The sequence below is a fragment of the Pyrgilauda ruficollis genome, unplaced genomic scaffold, assembly GCF_017590135.1.
Source record: "Pyrgilauda ruficollis isolate IOZ18807 unplaced genomic scaffold, ASM1759013v1 scaffold230, whole genome shotgun sequence".
NCBI lineage: Eukaryota > Metazoa > Chordata > Aves > Passeriformes > Passeridae > Pyrgilauda > Pyrgilauda ruficollis.
The window spans coordinates 145,215-161,969 of NW_024522540.1; the positions used below are offsets into that span (position 1 = coordinate 145,215).

Genomic DNA, 16,755 nt, shown 5'->3' on the forward strand with positions numbered 1-16,755 from the left:
TTCAGGAGTGCTTAGCACAGCACTGAATGAGCTTTAGCTTCAGCACAGCCCTTTGCTTGAGGGGACTCCTCAGCCCTGGTGGTTGCTCCAGGGGCTGGGATCAGGCTGGGAGTGTTTGGCTAGTGGGATGAGCTCCACCTGTGCTTCTGTTTTAAAAAGCTCTTGGTGCATTTGCTGAGAACTGCATCCTCAGTCTACGGGTGGTCCGATCACTTTGGCATCAATGGTTTTCTTGCATTGCAGTTGCTGTGAAGGCACTGAATTCAGAGAGCTGGAGACAATTGTGTGGGCAACCCATGTGGTGCATGTGCTCTCTGACTCTGCCTGCTAGTTTCTTTAAAATGATTAAAGGGACAAGACACTTGATTATGGGGATTTCTGTTTAATCTGCTTCTTAATGTGATGTGTGAAATTAAGCTTGCTGCAGACTGGAGTTCTGTGTTTGCTGGGGGTGAGAAGAGACATGCTGGGTACATGCAGAAGCAGCAGACTGTTGGAAAGTGAGCACTGAGGAAAACACAGATTTATTTGTTTATTTTTTTTTCTCAGTCCATTTTGTTTACAAACAGCCCAACAGCAGAGAAATTACATGGGGCAATTCACCAGTGACTTGCAGGATGAGTTTTCTGTGGGATAAGTGGTTTCTCTCTGCTGTGAGGCAGTCAGGAATCACAACTAACTTAGGTGGCTGTGCAAATCTTTGGGAAAGGAGGTTTGTATGTCTTTCTTGAGGCATTACCTATCAAATTACGATATTTGGAAACAAATAGGTGAAACTGCCCTATAAGTTCTTGCACTGTGTTGGTGCACTTTTGAGTCTGAGTTTCTATCACGGAGTAAAAGACACATACCATCTTCTAAAACCTTAAACTCTGAGTTTTTCACCACATATTACACACTTCTAATCAAACTACGCACCCATAATTTCAGTTCTATCATTCAATTTTGGATGCCTTCTCCACGTCCTCAGGTCAAATACAGTGCTTCCCTGGGGGTCAGAGTCTGTCAGCACAGAAAGTCTGAAATTGTCAGCAACCAGGGCTCCAACAGTGGGCTTGTGTTTCATAAAGTCTTTCCACAGGGGAGGCAAGGGGAGGCAGAGGGAGAGAGGCTGTTGGTAAAGGGTGTGGTCATGGATCTAGAAGGAATGTCCCCCATTCCTCATGAGACAGGCTCCTTTTTGATGGCTGGTGGATGCCCTGTGTTCAGGACATGTCTTCATCTCCTGGGCCATCCAGGAGTGCAAGGAGAGAGCTGGAGGAACTTTTGATGCTAGCTGTGCTCAGTTCAAGCGTTTGGCCTCCAAAATAGGCCTGTTGCATAGGAAGAGGATTGTGGTGCTTCTCACAGAAGCAATACAAGCACATGCTTGGTAGTCAGGAGCTGTGCAAGCCATTTGTCACACAGCAAGTCTCTTGTGGTACTGCAGTTGTCTGCTGATCCCCACACATGATAAACAGACCTGATAAAGTCTTTAGCTAGTGTTTCTTAAACAACTAATGGCTTATATTTCATTTTGGAGCTCTTGGTTTTATTCCCAGTGCAGCAGCTGTGCTGCAAACTCATGAACTTAATGCACGCGCAGTGTTTACGGCTCCAGACTGATAGTGTGTCTGGAAAATGTTTCCTTTGAAGAGTGTTTGATGCTTATTCATGTGGCAGTGTAGTTGTCTCAGTTTATCAAACAAATATTGAGGTTGTTCTCCGAGCATGTTATTTCCCAGTAGGCTCCTCCAGAGCCTTTGCAGTCTGTCCTGGAAATGCACAGCTCAGGGCACGCTGTGAAGTCCTCCTCAAAAGCAGCTACTGTGTGCAATCAAATCCTTTACAATGTTTACTATTCCCAGCCACTTTGGGGTTTAAAAATCAAGGTGACTCAGTAGCAGCCTATCAACGTGCAGAGCATGGATGTTTTCTGAATTAAGTTTCTGGAATTCATCTATTGAACAAACGCTGAGCTGTGGAATGAATTAGCAGCATATTGAGCTTTACAGCCTGGTGCACTTTGGAGATGGAGGAGCTAACAAAAGGCACCACAACAGCAAATACCAGTTTCTCACAGATGCAGACACATTTGGTAGCAATGCCTTAAATGGTGCACAGTGAGAGAGCACCACACTCCAAGGTGTGCTCACAGTTTTGTTAGTCTCGTTTGCAGTCCATGTGGAGTCTTATCCTGGTATATTTTCATGTTATTTTAGGCTGAAACTATGGTCTGGGCTATATAAGGATTAATCACAGAATCGTCATGGAATCCCATCTGGTTTTCAGCAGGGGAGAAAGCAGCAGAGATGAATACAACACCTATTACCTATCCTTCTTAGTTCTGGGCATTCCTGGGCTTCATCCAGACTCAGTCCCAGACAGTATTTTGGCACTATTTGGAGATATATGTTCTGCTTTGTGTGGCAGTGCTTCTTCTGTTTACACTTGGTGTTCTTTTTCAGACAGAAAACAAATTGTAACCCTGAAAATTATGGTCTAGATCTCCTCTTGGGCCATAGTTCAATTTTATTTATTGCTGCCAGGGATTTGGGATGCACAATGTGTAGGATGTTGGAATATTATGACATAATTTAACCTTCTGTTTTTAAAGCTTTGGAGTATCCAAACCTTGATGTCTCGGAATCAACTAGAGACTACTGGGTGATAACAGGTACTTTCTAATGTTCTTCCCTCCTCCAGGCACTCCAGGTAATAATTTTTAGTGCTCATTTATATGAACACAGCAGTGCAGTAATTTTACACAGAAAGAAGTGGCTGCCCACTGAACCTGCCTTCATTTGGGCAAATGAGCTTACAGTCACTCTGTGGCATGAGTGATAATCATCTTGAACAGCGACATCTCCAGCAACCAACACCCACCTCAGAGTTTATAGCACTTTGGTTGAAACAATTCTGAGAGCAGCATTACCTTCCAAGAGTTTTGAGACACAAATAGACCTTTTATTTATTTATTATACCCCGGGACATGGATTTAAATATGAAATCAAAAGAGACATGTAGACATAACCCAGGAACAAAGGTGAAGCTGTTACACCAAGGAACTTTGTTTTGATTTGCTGACTGTCTGGGTGCAGGGATTTTTTTCATCTTTCACTTGAAGCTCTTAAGCTTCAAAATACTTTTATCAAGTAATTTCACAGGTGCCATATTGTCATGCACAATCATTTTGACTTCAGAAATGATAACTGGGCAAGAAAGAGACCCTTTCCCTCAGACATTTTTGAGTGATACCAAAGCCCTTCTAGCTGATGTGTCTGTACCTGGAATTGTTTAATGCTCAGGAGAGCAAGAGCAAAGGGCTCTGACATGAAATAGACTTGGTACCAGTTCCATCTTTTCATAAATTTGAAATAAAACATAAGTTTATGCAGAGTTGATGATCCTCGGAAGGGAGTGGAGCAGCTCCTCCCAGTATGGACCCTGTGAACCTGATACTCCATTTCTTGCCTCTGTGCACTTGCTGTGATGGATCATTATTGATACTACAATGGAAACTGTTTTCAAAAGGATCCTGGTGGTCCCAGATGACTTTTTTGAAATAATACTGAAAAAACCATACATATGTATGAATTCAATCAGCATGTCATATCACTTTTCTTGAACTTTAGAATCCAGCGTCTTTTAAATCTTGCATTGATTTATACTTCAGATGCCTTCATTTATACTTCAGAAATGTTTATTCAAGTTTCAGTGCTCTCAAACACTGATATTTTGTTTGAGACTGTACAAAATCCAAACTTCAGAGTTCAAATCCTCAGGACAGAAACTGGTTAGCAGGAGCATCTGGCAATAAGCATAAACCCAGCAGATCTCAAAAAGGTTTGAACCTAATTTTTGTATTGAAGATCACAGAGTAGATGCTCCCCTGAGCCATTTTGATAAACTGAGGGTCTAGAAATGGTATTTTGAGATTTTTACTCTCTGAAATAGCTTTGATATTATCTAAGGTAGGCAGTGCAGGGACTGAAACAGAGGTGTGTTATATCCCCACAGGGCATTACTGAGAGGGGATAACAGTGTCCAGGTGTTTAATTTCCGAGTTAGTCTGCACCTCCCTGTCCCAACCTGTCCCACAGCCCATGTGTTTCTTCACCTGTGGGTGCATGAAGTGCTGATCTGTGTTTTTCCTCTGTTCCCACAGTCATCCAAGGGGTGGACATTGCTTTGCTGGGGCTGAACAACCAGAGCTTTGCCAGGCTGATGGAGCAGCGCTTGGCCCCGCTGTTCATGATGTCCCACCAGCAGGGAAGGAGGTTCAGACGTGCCACCACCGTGGGCAGCTACACCGTGCAGGTGCTCAATGGGTTAAAAAAAGTGCTTTGCTTGCATCTGTCCTGCTTCAGTTCCTGTAAAAGATGTGCCCAGCTGAATTTCTAGGCTGGAATTTCCTGCATTTCTCATGGGTATCAAAGCAGCGAGGGCAGGATGCCTGGCGCTGCTGGTGGTGCCTTTTTCTGCAGCCAGCCATGTTGGCGTGCCTGCCATCCTCGAGAAATCATCATTAGTTAATCAGTGTTCATAAATATTTTCTCTCTGGTTGCTATGAGGATTGGCACAAAGTACATATTTTAGCATATTCAGCATAATGAAGAGTTCCAAGCTTTTTCTTCATGATGAAAGTTTCCTAGGTAACTCAAAGCTAGAACTTCTTTTTTTCCTCTTTTTTGTTGGAAAAAAAAAAGTATGAACCAGCCTTTATTTATACAGGGTTAGTCATCAAATCATGTGGCTCCAGATCATGTTATGAAGTAGAGACTTGAGACCTGAGTAATTTATTAATCATGTTTCTCTTATTTACAGCATTTTTCATTCTGTATTTTGAACTGATCATATTTTGTTTTCTCACCAATTAAGCCAAATGATGCTGTGGGCAATTAAAAGATTTCTTCTTCAATCTTCAATAATTAGTTATTTAAAAAAAATTAATTAGATTGTTTTTCAAGAATTGTTTATCGTAAGATATGAACCCAAGTAATTGCATTTCCCATTTGCCCACACAATTCTTTGTATTGTTCCACTCAAAGAATTTAAAAGAAGGAACATATTTTACTTGCCAAAAGTGTGAACCTTTGTAAAATTTTAGCCCATAACATAATGGAGAAGAATCACAAAACTCCTTTTGCTTCTCATCATAAGAAATGTTTGACACTTTCTCCACTCTCAGGAAAGGTAGAGGTACAATGGAAAAAAATTCTGCCAGTGTTCTGCAGAATAAAATGGGAAAAGCATGATTCCTTTGTTACCAACCTGGGACAAAAAAAAAAAAAAAAAAAAAAAAAAAAAAAAAAAGTATAGAAGTAAAATGTGAGGCTGTTTTTCAACTACAATATGCCAGTAAAGTAGAGTTTTCAGTATTAGAAGAGATTATAAGAATTTCTCCTCTACAGAAGACTGTAATGTCTAAAAATTTGATCCTTTCCTCTTTACTGCATGCTTTTCTTAGTGTAGGGTTTTACCTTAGGATTATGTTTAATTTTTTTTCAAGAAAAATTTTAGTCAGTTCTCTGACTGATTTAATAGCCTGGGCTCTGAAGGGGAGAAGCTCTGATCCTATGAGGATATTTGCATGGAGCTTGTGCTTGTAGGAGGTCTTGAAGGAGCTCCCTGTGGACACTGCCTCCAGAAAGCTCCTGGCAAGTTTTGTGGTGGTATAGCACAAACACAGTTTGTTTCTCTTTCTCTCCTCATTTATTTATTTATTTATTTATTTCCCTTAAAGATGGTAAAAATTCAACGTATTCCAGGACCCAAGGAGCCAGCTGAACTGACATATTACACTTTATACAACGGGAAGCCTTTGCTGGGCACTGCAGCTGCCAAAATTTTGAGTACAGTTGACTCGCAGAGGATGGCCTTGACCCTGGGCTATGTCATCCAAGTTCAAGCTGATCGTAAGAGCCCTTTCAAAAATTCCATACCTAACCATTGTTTTATTCCATGAACTGAGCACTATGGAAAGTCAGAATTAATTCTAATGCTGACAAAATCCTGACGCCACACACTAATGATGACTGGGGCAAAGTTGCTATTCGTATAACTTGGCCATAAAAGGTAAAATGTGGTGGCTGTTAAGATGTCCCTCATTTTTGACTTGATCAAAATAGTGTAGATTTTTTCTATCTCAAAGTGATTATTATTTTTTTAAATAATAATTTTCACCAAGAAAACGACATGGTTGTTAAAGATATTATTTAGACACAAATCAGAAAAGTGAAGTTGAAAAGAGCTACTTGTGCATATGGGCAGTTTTCAGATTCAAGATATGATAGTATCATTCAGGATAACGTGGCCAAAAATATTCCATTCTTGAAAAGTAAATTGTTTCCAAATTTGTCTTTCAAGACCTTCATCAGTTACTGAGTGATTGTGGATACAGGTTTCTTTAATTTTTTTTTTTTAAATATTCCTATATACTTGGACCATAGTCATAGACCTGTGGTGAAGCTTGGAGTGTTTTTTCATGCAGTTAACATAATGTATAATTATATCTCATGCAGTGTACAAATCCATGCTAACTGGATTTCTCCACTTTGCCAAAGTATTTCTTTAGAAGGAATCAAAATTATGTGGTGGACTTCTGGACTGGATCTCCTTACTGGTGAAACAGCACATAAAATGGGTGTCCCTGGTGCAATTATATCTGCCTGGAGGAGTGGTGGTACTGAAATAATTGTATGAAATGGTGACAGGAAAACAACAGACCACTGTAAGAAGTAATTTATATACCATCCATAAACATAGGATCAAGTAAGAAGACTGAAATATGATGCAATTTCCAGAGAATGCACCATGTACTGTGTCTGATCCTTGATTTGATCCTGGTCTGCTACTGACTTTAATTCAGCTCAACCCAAGGATCTCCATTCCATTAATTCCAGCATTTAAATTCCAAGTAATTTTGTGTTCTATGAGAATATTTCTTTAATGTATTTTTTACTAAAGAAGATATAGATATAGCAGTTTCCTAGCTCTTTGTGCAATGATGTGATTTATATTTATGTGGGTATTTAGGCAATTATTGAGTCTACTGATCATCATCTAACTTTGTATTTCCATGGTCTGATAAAGCAGCCTCATTCATCTGTAGATTTTCATACCAGCCACGTATGCAAAGAACACTGTAAAAATAGAATAGACAGGAACTGAAATTGTGACCTGAGGTACCTGAGGATTCGGAAGGTAGAGTATTTGAAATGTAGGAAGTAATTCCATCTTTATACCTTATTATGGAAAAAACACAATGTCTTTCCTTTTGGACACAGTTATTTGTAGTCTGTATTGCCACAGAAAATACTTTGTGCGGATTTCATTTTTGCTCATTAAAGTTTCTGTTCTAGCAGAATTAAGAGTTCTGTCCCAAAATACTGTAAGAAAAGACATGTACCCTTGGGAGCTCATAGCTGGGTTAGATGAGACAAGCAAATAATAACACAAAAAAATGTATGTTCCTGTGTTATGAGCCAGAGACTGAGTTACAACAGAATGAAAGGCTTGCTCCAAATTCCACTGAAGTCTTACTGAGTTGAATGAACTATGGGCTGACTTTAGGTCACATTGGAGTCTGGTAACTGAATTAAAGAAGTAAATTAGGACTCCTAAATGTCTATCCTATTAGCCATAAGGTCATCATTTCCTCTGCATCCCTTAGAAGCAATAAATAGAATTTTTTAACTATTGTTTGCTGCTTCCACAGCAGCAGTCTGTAATTAAAGTCTCTGTTATTTGTTAAAATTCAGATTCCATTTCATTCCCCACAGCACTTTCTTCCCCAAACTAAATGTCAAAGTCAATAATTAAGAATTCTGAAGTCTGTTGAAAAGTGAACCTTGAACATCTCCAACCTGGCCTTTTTGCAGTCTTGTGCTCAAGCTCTGAGCCTAATGGTGCTGTTCCTACACCGCCCCACTGGCTTTGCAAAACCTTGCAAATGTACCAAGAGAACAGGCTCAGGCTCCAGCCAGGCTTTCAGCTGGAGAACTGTAAAGTTCCCAATGCCTGCTGCAGAAGAAGCTGGTTTGCATTTGAAGTCTGATCCTGGGAGATGCTGAGTGCCTCTGACAGCTCATAAGCTCAATGACATTTGAAAGCACGGGTCCCCCAGGAAATGGGAACGGCTGCTTTGTGCTGGTGTTCTCACAATTGCCTGCCCACGCCAGCAGCCAGTGCCACAGCAAAATAAACAGGGATAACATGGGGAAGTCCACTAAATATTTCACCACAGCAAAGTTCAGCATCATAAAGAGGTTGTCTTCCAAAATGAAATGAGGGAACGGGGAATGTGCCACCAGAGGATCTTGTATGTGTGAACAAGTTGAAGGCTCATTCTAAGAGATTATTCTGATGAAATGGAGTCAAAAATGCTTTTGCATTGCTGCATTCCTGAAATGTACCCTTTTCTTGATGCCATCGTTAATATATCTGCAAGTAGCTCTTTCCAGCCTCATTATTTCTGCTCCTTCAGAAATGATGAATTCTTTTTGACCTTAACTATGATAAATTACTTCCAGAGCACAGGAGAAGCATCTTCTCACTGCCTTATTGATATTGATAGTAACTATTCCAGCTAGTTTCATTGTTTTTTAAAAGGCTCTGCCAGTATCTATGCTGCCATGTATGGACTCCATGTGTGTTGTTTCAACACACATGCTATGCTACATTGCTCTAAGGTGGGCTTGTGTTTGAAAACTAGTCAAGGATGCATTATTTGCACCTTTTATTTGTTTGTTTATTGTGTGAATGAACCGTTGGAGTGAAATCTTATATGATATCTGTCTTGACTTTGGAGTGGGTGTCTGCTTTTGCGTATAACCAGGTAATATAAAACTAAGAGAAGAGAGTCCAGGGATTTGTGAATTCAACAGTGTTTCTGATTTCCCCCTTTTTATTCCTAGTAAAAGGTATTCCCTTGTTTAGAAAGCTAGATTACTTAACAGTTCTTTTTATACTAATTTCTACATGGAGGCAATTGAAGACTCTGGAAGCAACAGGAGCCTTGCCCAGTGGAGCTTACCACTGCTGGTTTGCCTTTTTCTGTAGCTGTGGTGAAGACCCCCCCAAACAACCTGTGGATCATTGCAGCTGTGCTGGCTCCCATCGCCGTGGTCACCGTCATCATCATCATCATCACCGCGGTGCTGTGCAGGAAGAACAAGAACGACTTCAAACCAGACACCATGATGAACCTGCCTCAGAGAGCCAAGGTCAGTGACCCAGCCCCACACCCAAAGGTCCATTTGCCTGCTGAGGCTGTGACTCTTGGATGGATGCAGCTGAAGGATGTTTGGAATTGCAAGGGGTGGTACTCACAGCTTGGATCAGCACATCTCCTGTAGGACCTCAAAACCCGTGGCCTGAGCTCTTCCTGCCTGCTGAAGGTGGGAATGTCTGAAGTTTGGTAGCAATTCAGACCTGGCCCTAACCAAAGTTCTCCTCCCAGATTGCTAGAAGTGCAGTTCCCCCTTTCCAGTGCATTCCCCCTTTCCGGTTTATTTTGAAACTCCATAAAATCCAGAATTGATTCTTTGATTATTTTTTTTTCTCCTACTGCTATTTTTCTTTTAGGTGTTTTGGACTTTCTAGTTTGTGTATATTGCTTGTCGAGTTCAAGCAATTATGTTTTTCTTAAAGTTACTAATCCATATCAATTACAATAATTTTTTTTTCCCCAAATCAAATGCACTTCCAGTTTGATCCTCTGACAGAAAAATGGCACACAATACTGTTTTATCTCCATAGTGAAAAAGCCTGCCCTCTCAATGTTGCTATTCAATGGCTCTTGATCAAGTCCACTCAAAGATAGGAGTTTTTAGCCTCTGGGGCTGTGTGTAAATCAGACTGTTCCTTTGCCCTTTTAGCTGGTTTTGTTCTTCTCCGCTGGCATGGGATTGAGATGATGAATTTTTTCTTTGGTTTCTTAATGCTACAGACAGCAGGATTATTGAGATTTCAGCTCTGTTGCTTCTGCTGAAAAATGTAGATTGGAAGAAGAGTTGAAGGAAGGCATGAGGCATTTGACAGCTCTTTTCTCCTTATCTTAGGTTCGTTGCAGATGGGTGCAGCTGGTGCCAGTTGGAAACCAGACATTTGTATCAAAAAATGATGCAGAAAAGACATTTCCATTTTGGTTCCAGTGTGCTCATCTATTTATCCACTATTATCCAGCCAGTGTTAAGACTAGATCTGCAGAAGTGCAACACACAATATCACAAACACAGACAGGAATTAATATCACTGCAATGCTATTAGATGCCCCATTGAAGCCCCTAAAATGCAAATTATGCTTTATTAGGGGCTGTTGCCAATGCTATGCACCATTTGATTAGTTTTATGACTAATCTTGGTCCCAGCTAAAGGAAAAAAAAAAAAAGATAAACCTTGTACATTGTTTTGAACTGCCCATCAATATGGGATGCTTACCAGCTGAAGAAAGTTGCTATGTAAAAAAAAACCAAAACAAACTACTGCTGGTTGAAATCATAGCACACAAAAAACTTGAAAGTATTTTCATATTTTAATCCATTGTTTTCATTCCAAAAAGAAAACAAAATTGGGCTTTTACTGTTTCTGAGAAATCAGATTTAATCAGGCTGTAAGATACATACTCAGGTTAAAGCCTGTTCAGTCAGGTTACATTTGCATCAGACTGGAGCTGGATCTGTAATTGCTGGAACAAAACAATTGGTGCTGAGCTCCCAGCACCCACACCACGGTCCTTTTCCTGGGGGTTTGTTTTCCAGCTTTTCCTGCAGGTTTGTTCTCGTTGCAGCTGGAGTGCAGAAGGTCCCTTTCCAGAGTGCATTTCCCCTTTCTGGTTTATTTTGAGACTCCATAAAATTTAATTTAATTCATTATCTGAAAAGTGGTGCATTTCTAAATGAAAGCTAAATTGCTTTCCATTTAGTTTCACAATGATGACTCCATCAGAGAGGTTCTGCCAGGTCTAGTTTTGCTGGTATATGGACTGAGGAAGATAAATCCACATGGGAATGGACTGGTTTGGTCATTCCTGATTTCAGCATCTTTAATTAAAGCAAGGCTAAGAAACATATTTTGAGAAGATAATGAAAGAAGGTAATTTTGAAAAGAAGAGTTTTAGTTTTATTTTGAATTCCAGTATTAGGGCTAGTGGTAATTGCTTGAACTGCAATTGCCATATTTCACGCAGTTTGGGAGTACAAACGAGCACATACCCATGTCACATTTAAGATGAGTCTGTTGTATTTCATGGCTGAGCAAAGTGCCCGAGACTGCTGATTAATGCTGACTCTGCCGGACGTGGAGCCGCGGTGGAGTGATTCGTGGCTCAAGCAGCCGCGCTGGTACTGTGCCTCTGATTCTCTGAGAATCCCCGGAGCGGCTGTGTGAGCCCTTTCGGGCAGCCAGCAGCCTGCGCAGGGAGCAGAGGAGGGCCGGGAGCAGAGCCCGGCTGGCAGGGATGCCCGGCGCCGCTCGCTGCTGCATTCCTGCGGGAGGGACGCTGCGGAGCGGAGCCGCGCATCCCGGGACAGCGCCGGGGGTAACGACGCATTTACCATTAAATACCCATTAAATACCCACTAAATACATGTTAAATACCCGTGTGCGGCAGCGGGAGGCGGGGAGGGCATGGAGCAGAGCATGGAGCAGAGCAGCGGGGCTGCAGCCCGAGCCTGGGGATGAAGGCGTGACTTTCTGTGTTGTGGCAGACGGAAGGGTGAATAAATGAAGTTTGCAGAACGACCTCTCGTACGCAGCGTGGTTTATAGGAGCTCTCCTGGGAGTTGTGGTGCTGTTCTGAATTGCCTCAGCAGTCAGGGACACCTGGATGCAGTTGCAGGGGAAAGGAAAATTGAAAAATACAAATTTTTTTTCCAATCTTCTCTCTAGGTGTAAGATGAAAGAAGTATAAATTCAAATTGGTGAAATTCTGATGGGATTTTATTTTAATGTTTTTATTTCAGCGCTGTTTTTATTTTAAGCAACTGTTTCTGCTTTGAGGTTTTGGATGGATGTTAACTTTTGCCTTCCTTGTTTTCTAATTCACAGCATGCTTTTTTAAAGTCTGAATCTCATTTGTTCCCTCACCTTTTTTTTTTTTTTTCCCAAGATCATGAAAGAATAAGTTTGTAGGTAAAGAGAGATAAGATCTGTAGTCTAAGACCCACAAGCAAAAGCAAGTGCTGCAGGCTGTGGGAAAACAAGCCTTCTCAGTTTGATAAAGGGCACAGAGAAAAAAACTCAGTGAGACTGTACCTGGGTATACCAATAGAGGGGAGGGGCTGATCTTTCTTTCTTTTTCTTTCTTTCTTTCGTTCTTTCTTTCGTTCTCTCTCTTTCTCTCTTTCTTTCTCTCTGTCTTTGTCTCTTTCTTCTCTCTTTCCTTCTTCTTTTTCTCTCCCTTTCTCTCTCTCTTTTTCCCTCTCTCTTCCTCTCTCTTTCTCCCCCTCCCTCCCTTCCTTCCTTCCTCCTTTCCTTCCTTTTTTTGACTTTTTTTTTTTTTTTAACATCTTTAGTGTCTTTTCCACTATCATTACAAGGAAAAAGAGTCCCAGAAACAACTGTACTGTTCTTTCTTTCGTTCTTTCTTTCATTCTCTTTCTCTCTTTCTCTCTTTTTCTGTCTTTGTCTCTTTCTGTCTTTGTCTCTTTCTTCCTTCTCTCTCTTTCTGTCCCTTTCTCTCTCTCTCTCTCTCTTTCCCTCTCTCTTCCTCTCTCCCCCTCCCTCACTTCCTTCCTTCCTCCTTTCCTTCCTTTTTTGATTTTTTTTTTAACATCTTTAGTGTCTTTTCCACTATCATTACAAGGAAAAAGAGTCCCAGAAACAACTGTACTCAGTCTGCCCTTTGCCAGGCAGTGTAATCTAGTGGTGTCTCTCTACCCATTTATTATTTCAAAAGCAATTATTAGAATCTCAGTCCTTCAGTATTTGTCAGTATTTTGGATGTATTGGACATCTATGTCTGCAGTGCTTCAGCTGTGCCTGGTCGTGATTTAGCCTTGCCAGTTCCCTCCAGGGGTGGCAGAACCATCTGCTCCTGTGGGCTTTTACAGAGCAGGGATCCAAGAACAAATTTTATTTAATGCAATATGTCTGCTGATGAGGATGACTTTCTCAGCTCTCATTTTATTGCAGTTTGTTGCTGGACATGGTGGTAAGTAGAACTCTGATGATTAAAATAATCCTTCATTTTCTTCCTGTGGCAGATCTGAGCTGGGGCATTGCAGACTTCTTTAGGAATTCTCATGTCCTGCAGTTTCTGGTCTGGTTTGTTTTTTGTTTGGAGAGGTTTTGTGGTTTGTTTTTTTTTTCGTTGTTTGTTGTTTTTTTTGTTTTTTTTTGTTTTTTTTTTTTTTTTAAATAAGACATGAAGTTGAAACTTATTTGACTCTTTCAAAGGCATGGATATATAGGGGTATCTTAACTGACACTTAATATTTATAATGAGGTAGAAAAACAATATTTTAATTAACAATATTATTATGTAGGATATTGTGCAGAATTTCTTCCTAGCTGTCCTTCACACAGCTTCTGCTTCCCTTCCTTCCTTTGCTGCGTCTGTAGCTAATTTGGTGGCTGTTTTGTGATACCCTGCTTGCCATGAAGGGGTGATGGTGAATTAGCATTTCTCTGATATATTGCAAGTTCCATGGGGGTGAATTGTGGAGTTGTCTGCTCTCCCTTATCAGCATTAGCCCGCTCCTTAATGCACTGAAGCTTCTTATCAGAGGAATGCTGAAGGATGGAAACACATTAGGAACCATTAGCCTCAGTCTGAGCAGGAGTTTGGGAATGCCATGCTGGTCCACACAAAGAAAAAGCATTTTTCAAAAAGTGAAAAACATTCTTTTCAGACTGAGATCACCTGTGAAATGTATCAGAATTTAGAGCTGCAACCCAGATTTAGTAAGGGACACAACAAGAGAAAATGCTTTTCAGAGTTCATCCTTTTTCTGTGCCAACAGCAATTTTTTTCTTGTGCTGATTTTCTTTTGGAACCAAAATATTCAATGATGACATGACAGGAACCTGGAGTAATCAGTCATGAACTAATTCCAAAGTATGTGTGAGGTTTAAAACCTCCACTTTCTCAACTTTGAAGTGTTTTGTGGTCCTCTTTTAGCATTTTGTCAATAGTTTTTTACTCTAGGAAGAGCAAGCTTCCTGTTTTTAGTAAGTTAGTTTTATTTAGTGTAGCAAGAACACGTTTTCCAGAGGGGTCATGAATTTCTCTAAGTAATTTATTTTTCTTTTTTTTTTTTTTTTTATTTTTCTTTTTTTTTTTTCAACAGATAATGTGGGTTGGTTTTGTTGTTGTTGTTTTTTCTTTTTTTTCCCCCTTCTCTTTTCCTTCCAATTGAAAATGCAGTTTGGAAAGTCAAGTTTTGTTAAAATGCTTAATTTCTCCATTGAGAGAATCCACTTTTCCTTGGCTGCTTTGCCCCGAAGGCATGTGTTAGTTCTGCTGGGCAGGAACTGCCTTGCTGCAAGGCTCTGGTGAAATGCCACTTCCCAAGAGAAACATGTGATGTCAGTAATATCCTTCCCAGTAGGCAACTGGCAAGCCAGGGGAAATCTAATTTCACTGATCTGAAAAGAATTATTTTCTGGAAAATGTTGCCCATGAAACTTTCTGATGTGTGCCTTTTTTACTTTGGCTTGACTGGGAATAAATTACTCCCACCTTCTTTGGAAGCACAAGGGTTTTGTCAAAGAAAGTTTTCAGTATGGTTTTATTTTTTTTTTACTTCTAATTTTTTCTTCCACATCCTCGTTCTCCCACTGTCTGTCAAAGTAATTTCTGGGGGTGTTAGAGCAGGGTAAGAAAGGTTAGCCAAGATCAATTTTATACTAACTAATCAGGTTTAAAATGTATGGAATGGAGATCTCATCGGAAAATTGGTTTCCTGTTAGGCATTCACAGTGTAATCTATGTATTTTTACCTGTCACTTATGTAATTAAGAAAGCTAAGGAGCAGTGAAAAATTTTACATTGAATTTGAAAATTTATGTTAAATCTAATACACGCTGGAAATTCCTGTTATTTCTCCTGTTTTTTGCAGCCGGTACAAGGCTTTGACTATGCCAAGCAACACTTGGGCCAGCAGGGAGCAGAGGATGAGGTTTTACCTGTGACTCAGGAAACTGTCATCCTTCCACTTCCAGTCAGAGATGCTCCTGCCTCCCAGGAGAGGGAAACGACCCAGGATGGGAGCACCATCAAAACTGCCAAATCCAACGAAACAAGGAAAAGGTATGGGCTGGCAGCTGGTGCCTTTCCACACAGGGGTTTAATAGGATATGTGCTGCTGGCTGCTGAAAGGTTTGGCACTCGGGCTCTGAGTGTGGCACGTGGCTCCTCTCCGTGATGTATCCTTGGCATAGCACTGGTCTGTGCTGGATGTGTAAGGTTGCTGCAGAATATGAGGTAAAACCAAGTGAAGTCTTACCGAGGAGGTGAAGTGGCTTTTGTTTGCATGTTGGTGCTGCACAAGAGATGAGCCCAAATGAACTAGGTAGCATGTGCACTGGTAATTACTCAAGGAACAAAAAGACAGGTCCTCAGCCACTGTCAATTGCTGTCACTCCACTGGCAGGCTCTGCCATTCCAGAATTGGACCCAATGCCTTCACTAGCAGAAGGGGAAACCCCAAACACCCACTAAATTATGGAAGACCTCTAGATCCAAAGCATCTACAGCAGGACAAAACTTCAGAAGTGTAAGAATAGACTAGATAATGTCAGTGTCTAGGGTGAAGTGTCCCAGGTCTGCACTGTCTTCATGTCAAGCCTCTAGGCTTGTAGGATCATGGATTCAAGATCCCCAGGAAGCTATATGGCTCCTCTTCTCTGCTGCAGGGTCCAACACCCCCCTAACTCAACTTTATCTACCTTATTTTAAAGTCTTCCACTGGTGGGATGATCGCAACCTCCTCCAGCAATCTGTTCTCTCCTGCCATTCCTGTTAGGAAGTTTTACCTCATGTCTGCCCTCACCCATGAACAGAATAACTGAGTGTTCCTTGTCTCGGTCCTTGCAGGCAAGCAAAGCAGATTATCCCTTTATCCCAGCTGTTTTGCATGCTTTGAAGCCAGTTTTTCCTTGATCCATTCTCCTTGGCATTAAATGAGAGTGGAGCTGAGGATGGATGCTGAAGGGAAGAGAGGAGAACAAACCTGTTAGGCAAACAGCCTGAATAGAGGTAGCTGTTGTTCCATAGCACGCAGGCATTGCACGGGCCTGGCCTCTTGAAGGGATTTGATAACATAACAAGAAAAGCAGCTGACTCATGCAGAGAAATTCTGGAGAAAACCAAGCCTTCCTAGCTGAGTCACCTCATCTGGTCCAATATTTCCCCCTTTGGAATAACGGGAAAGCTTGGAATACTCAGCGCCGTGTTGGTGCACACTGTGACAGGGACGTGCTGGAAGTGGAAGGTGTCAGCCAGCATGGTGTGGGGCTGGAGGATAGCAGGGGTGGGTAGACATCCCCAGTGGTCATCAGCTGAGGTTTTCCCTGCAGAAGAACAGACAGAAGGATCCTGAGCTGGTGCCTGGTTTGTCACATTCCTTTGGCTGTGCAGTAAATCACCTGGAATGTGGAAAGAGATGTCTGCAGGGCGCACCAGCAGAGAAGAGTGAGCCAGCTGCAATGGGATATAAACTGTTGTTCTGCCATTTAATGCCAGCGAGGTGTTGTTCAGGCTACAAGTCATTGAAATGTAAGGGTTAGGTCTTACAGTCCATGTGAACCTGTCCCTTTCAGAGCCTTCCA

At 41.2% G+C, this 16,755-nt stretch overlaps 1 protein-coding gene across 1 annotated transcript in view; it reads left to right on the top strand.

Annotated features, from left to right (window-relative positions):
• KIAA1549L (KIAA1549 like) overlaps positions 1-16,755 on the top strand; it is a 104,126-nt gene that overhangs the window by 49,282 nt on the left and 38,089 nt on the right. The window contains exons 8-12 of the mRNA XM_041469383.1: positions 2,597-2,656; positions 4,148-4,299; positions 5,726-5,897; positions 9,043-9,206; positions 15,045-15,235. Of these exons, the coding sequence (XP_041325317.1) occupies positions 2,597-2,656; positions 4,148-4,299; positions 5,726-5,897; positions 9,043-9,206; positions 15,045-15,235 (739 nt within the window). The remainder of the gene's footprint in view (positions 1-2,596; positions 2,657-4,147; positions 4,300-5,725; positions 5,898-9,042; positions 9,207-15,044; positions 15,236-16,755) is intronic.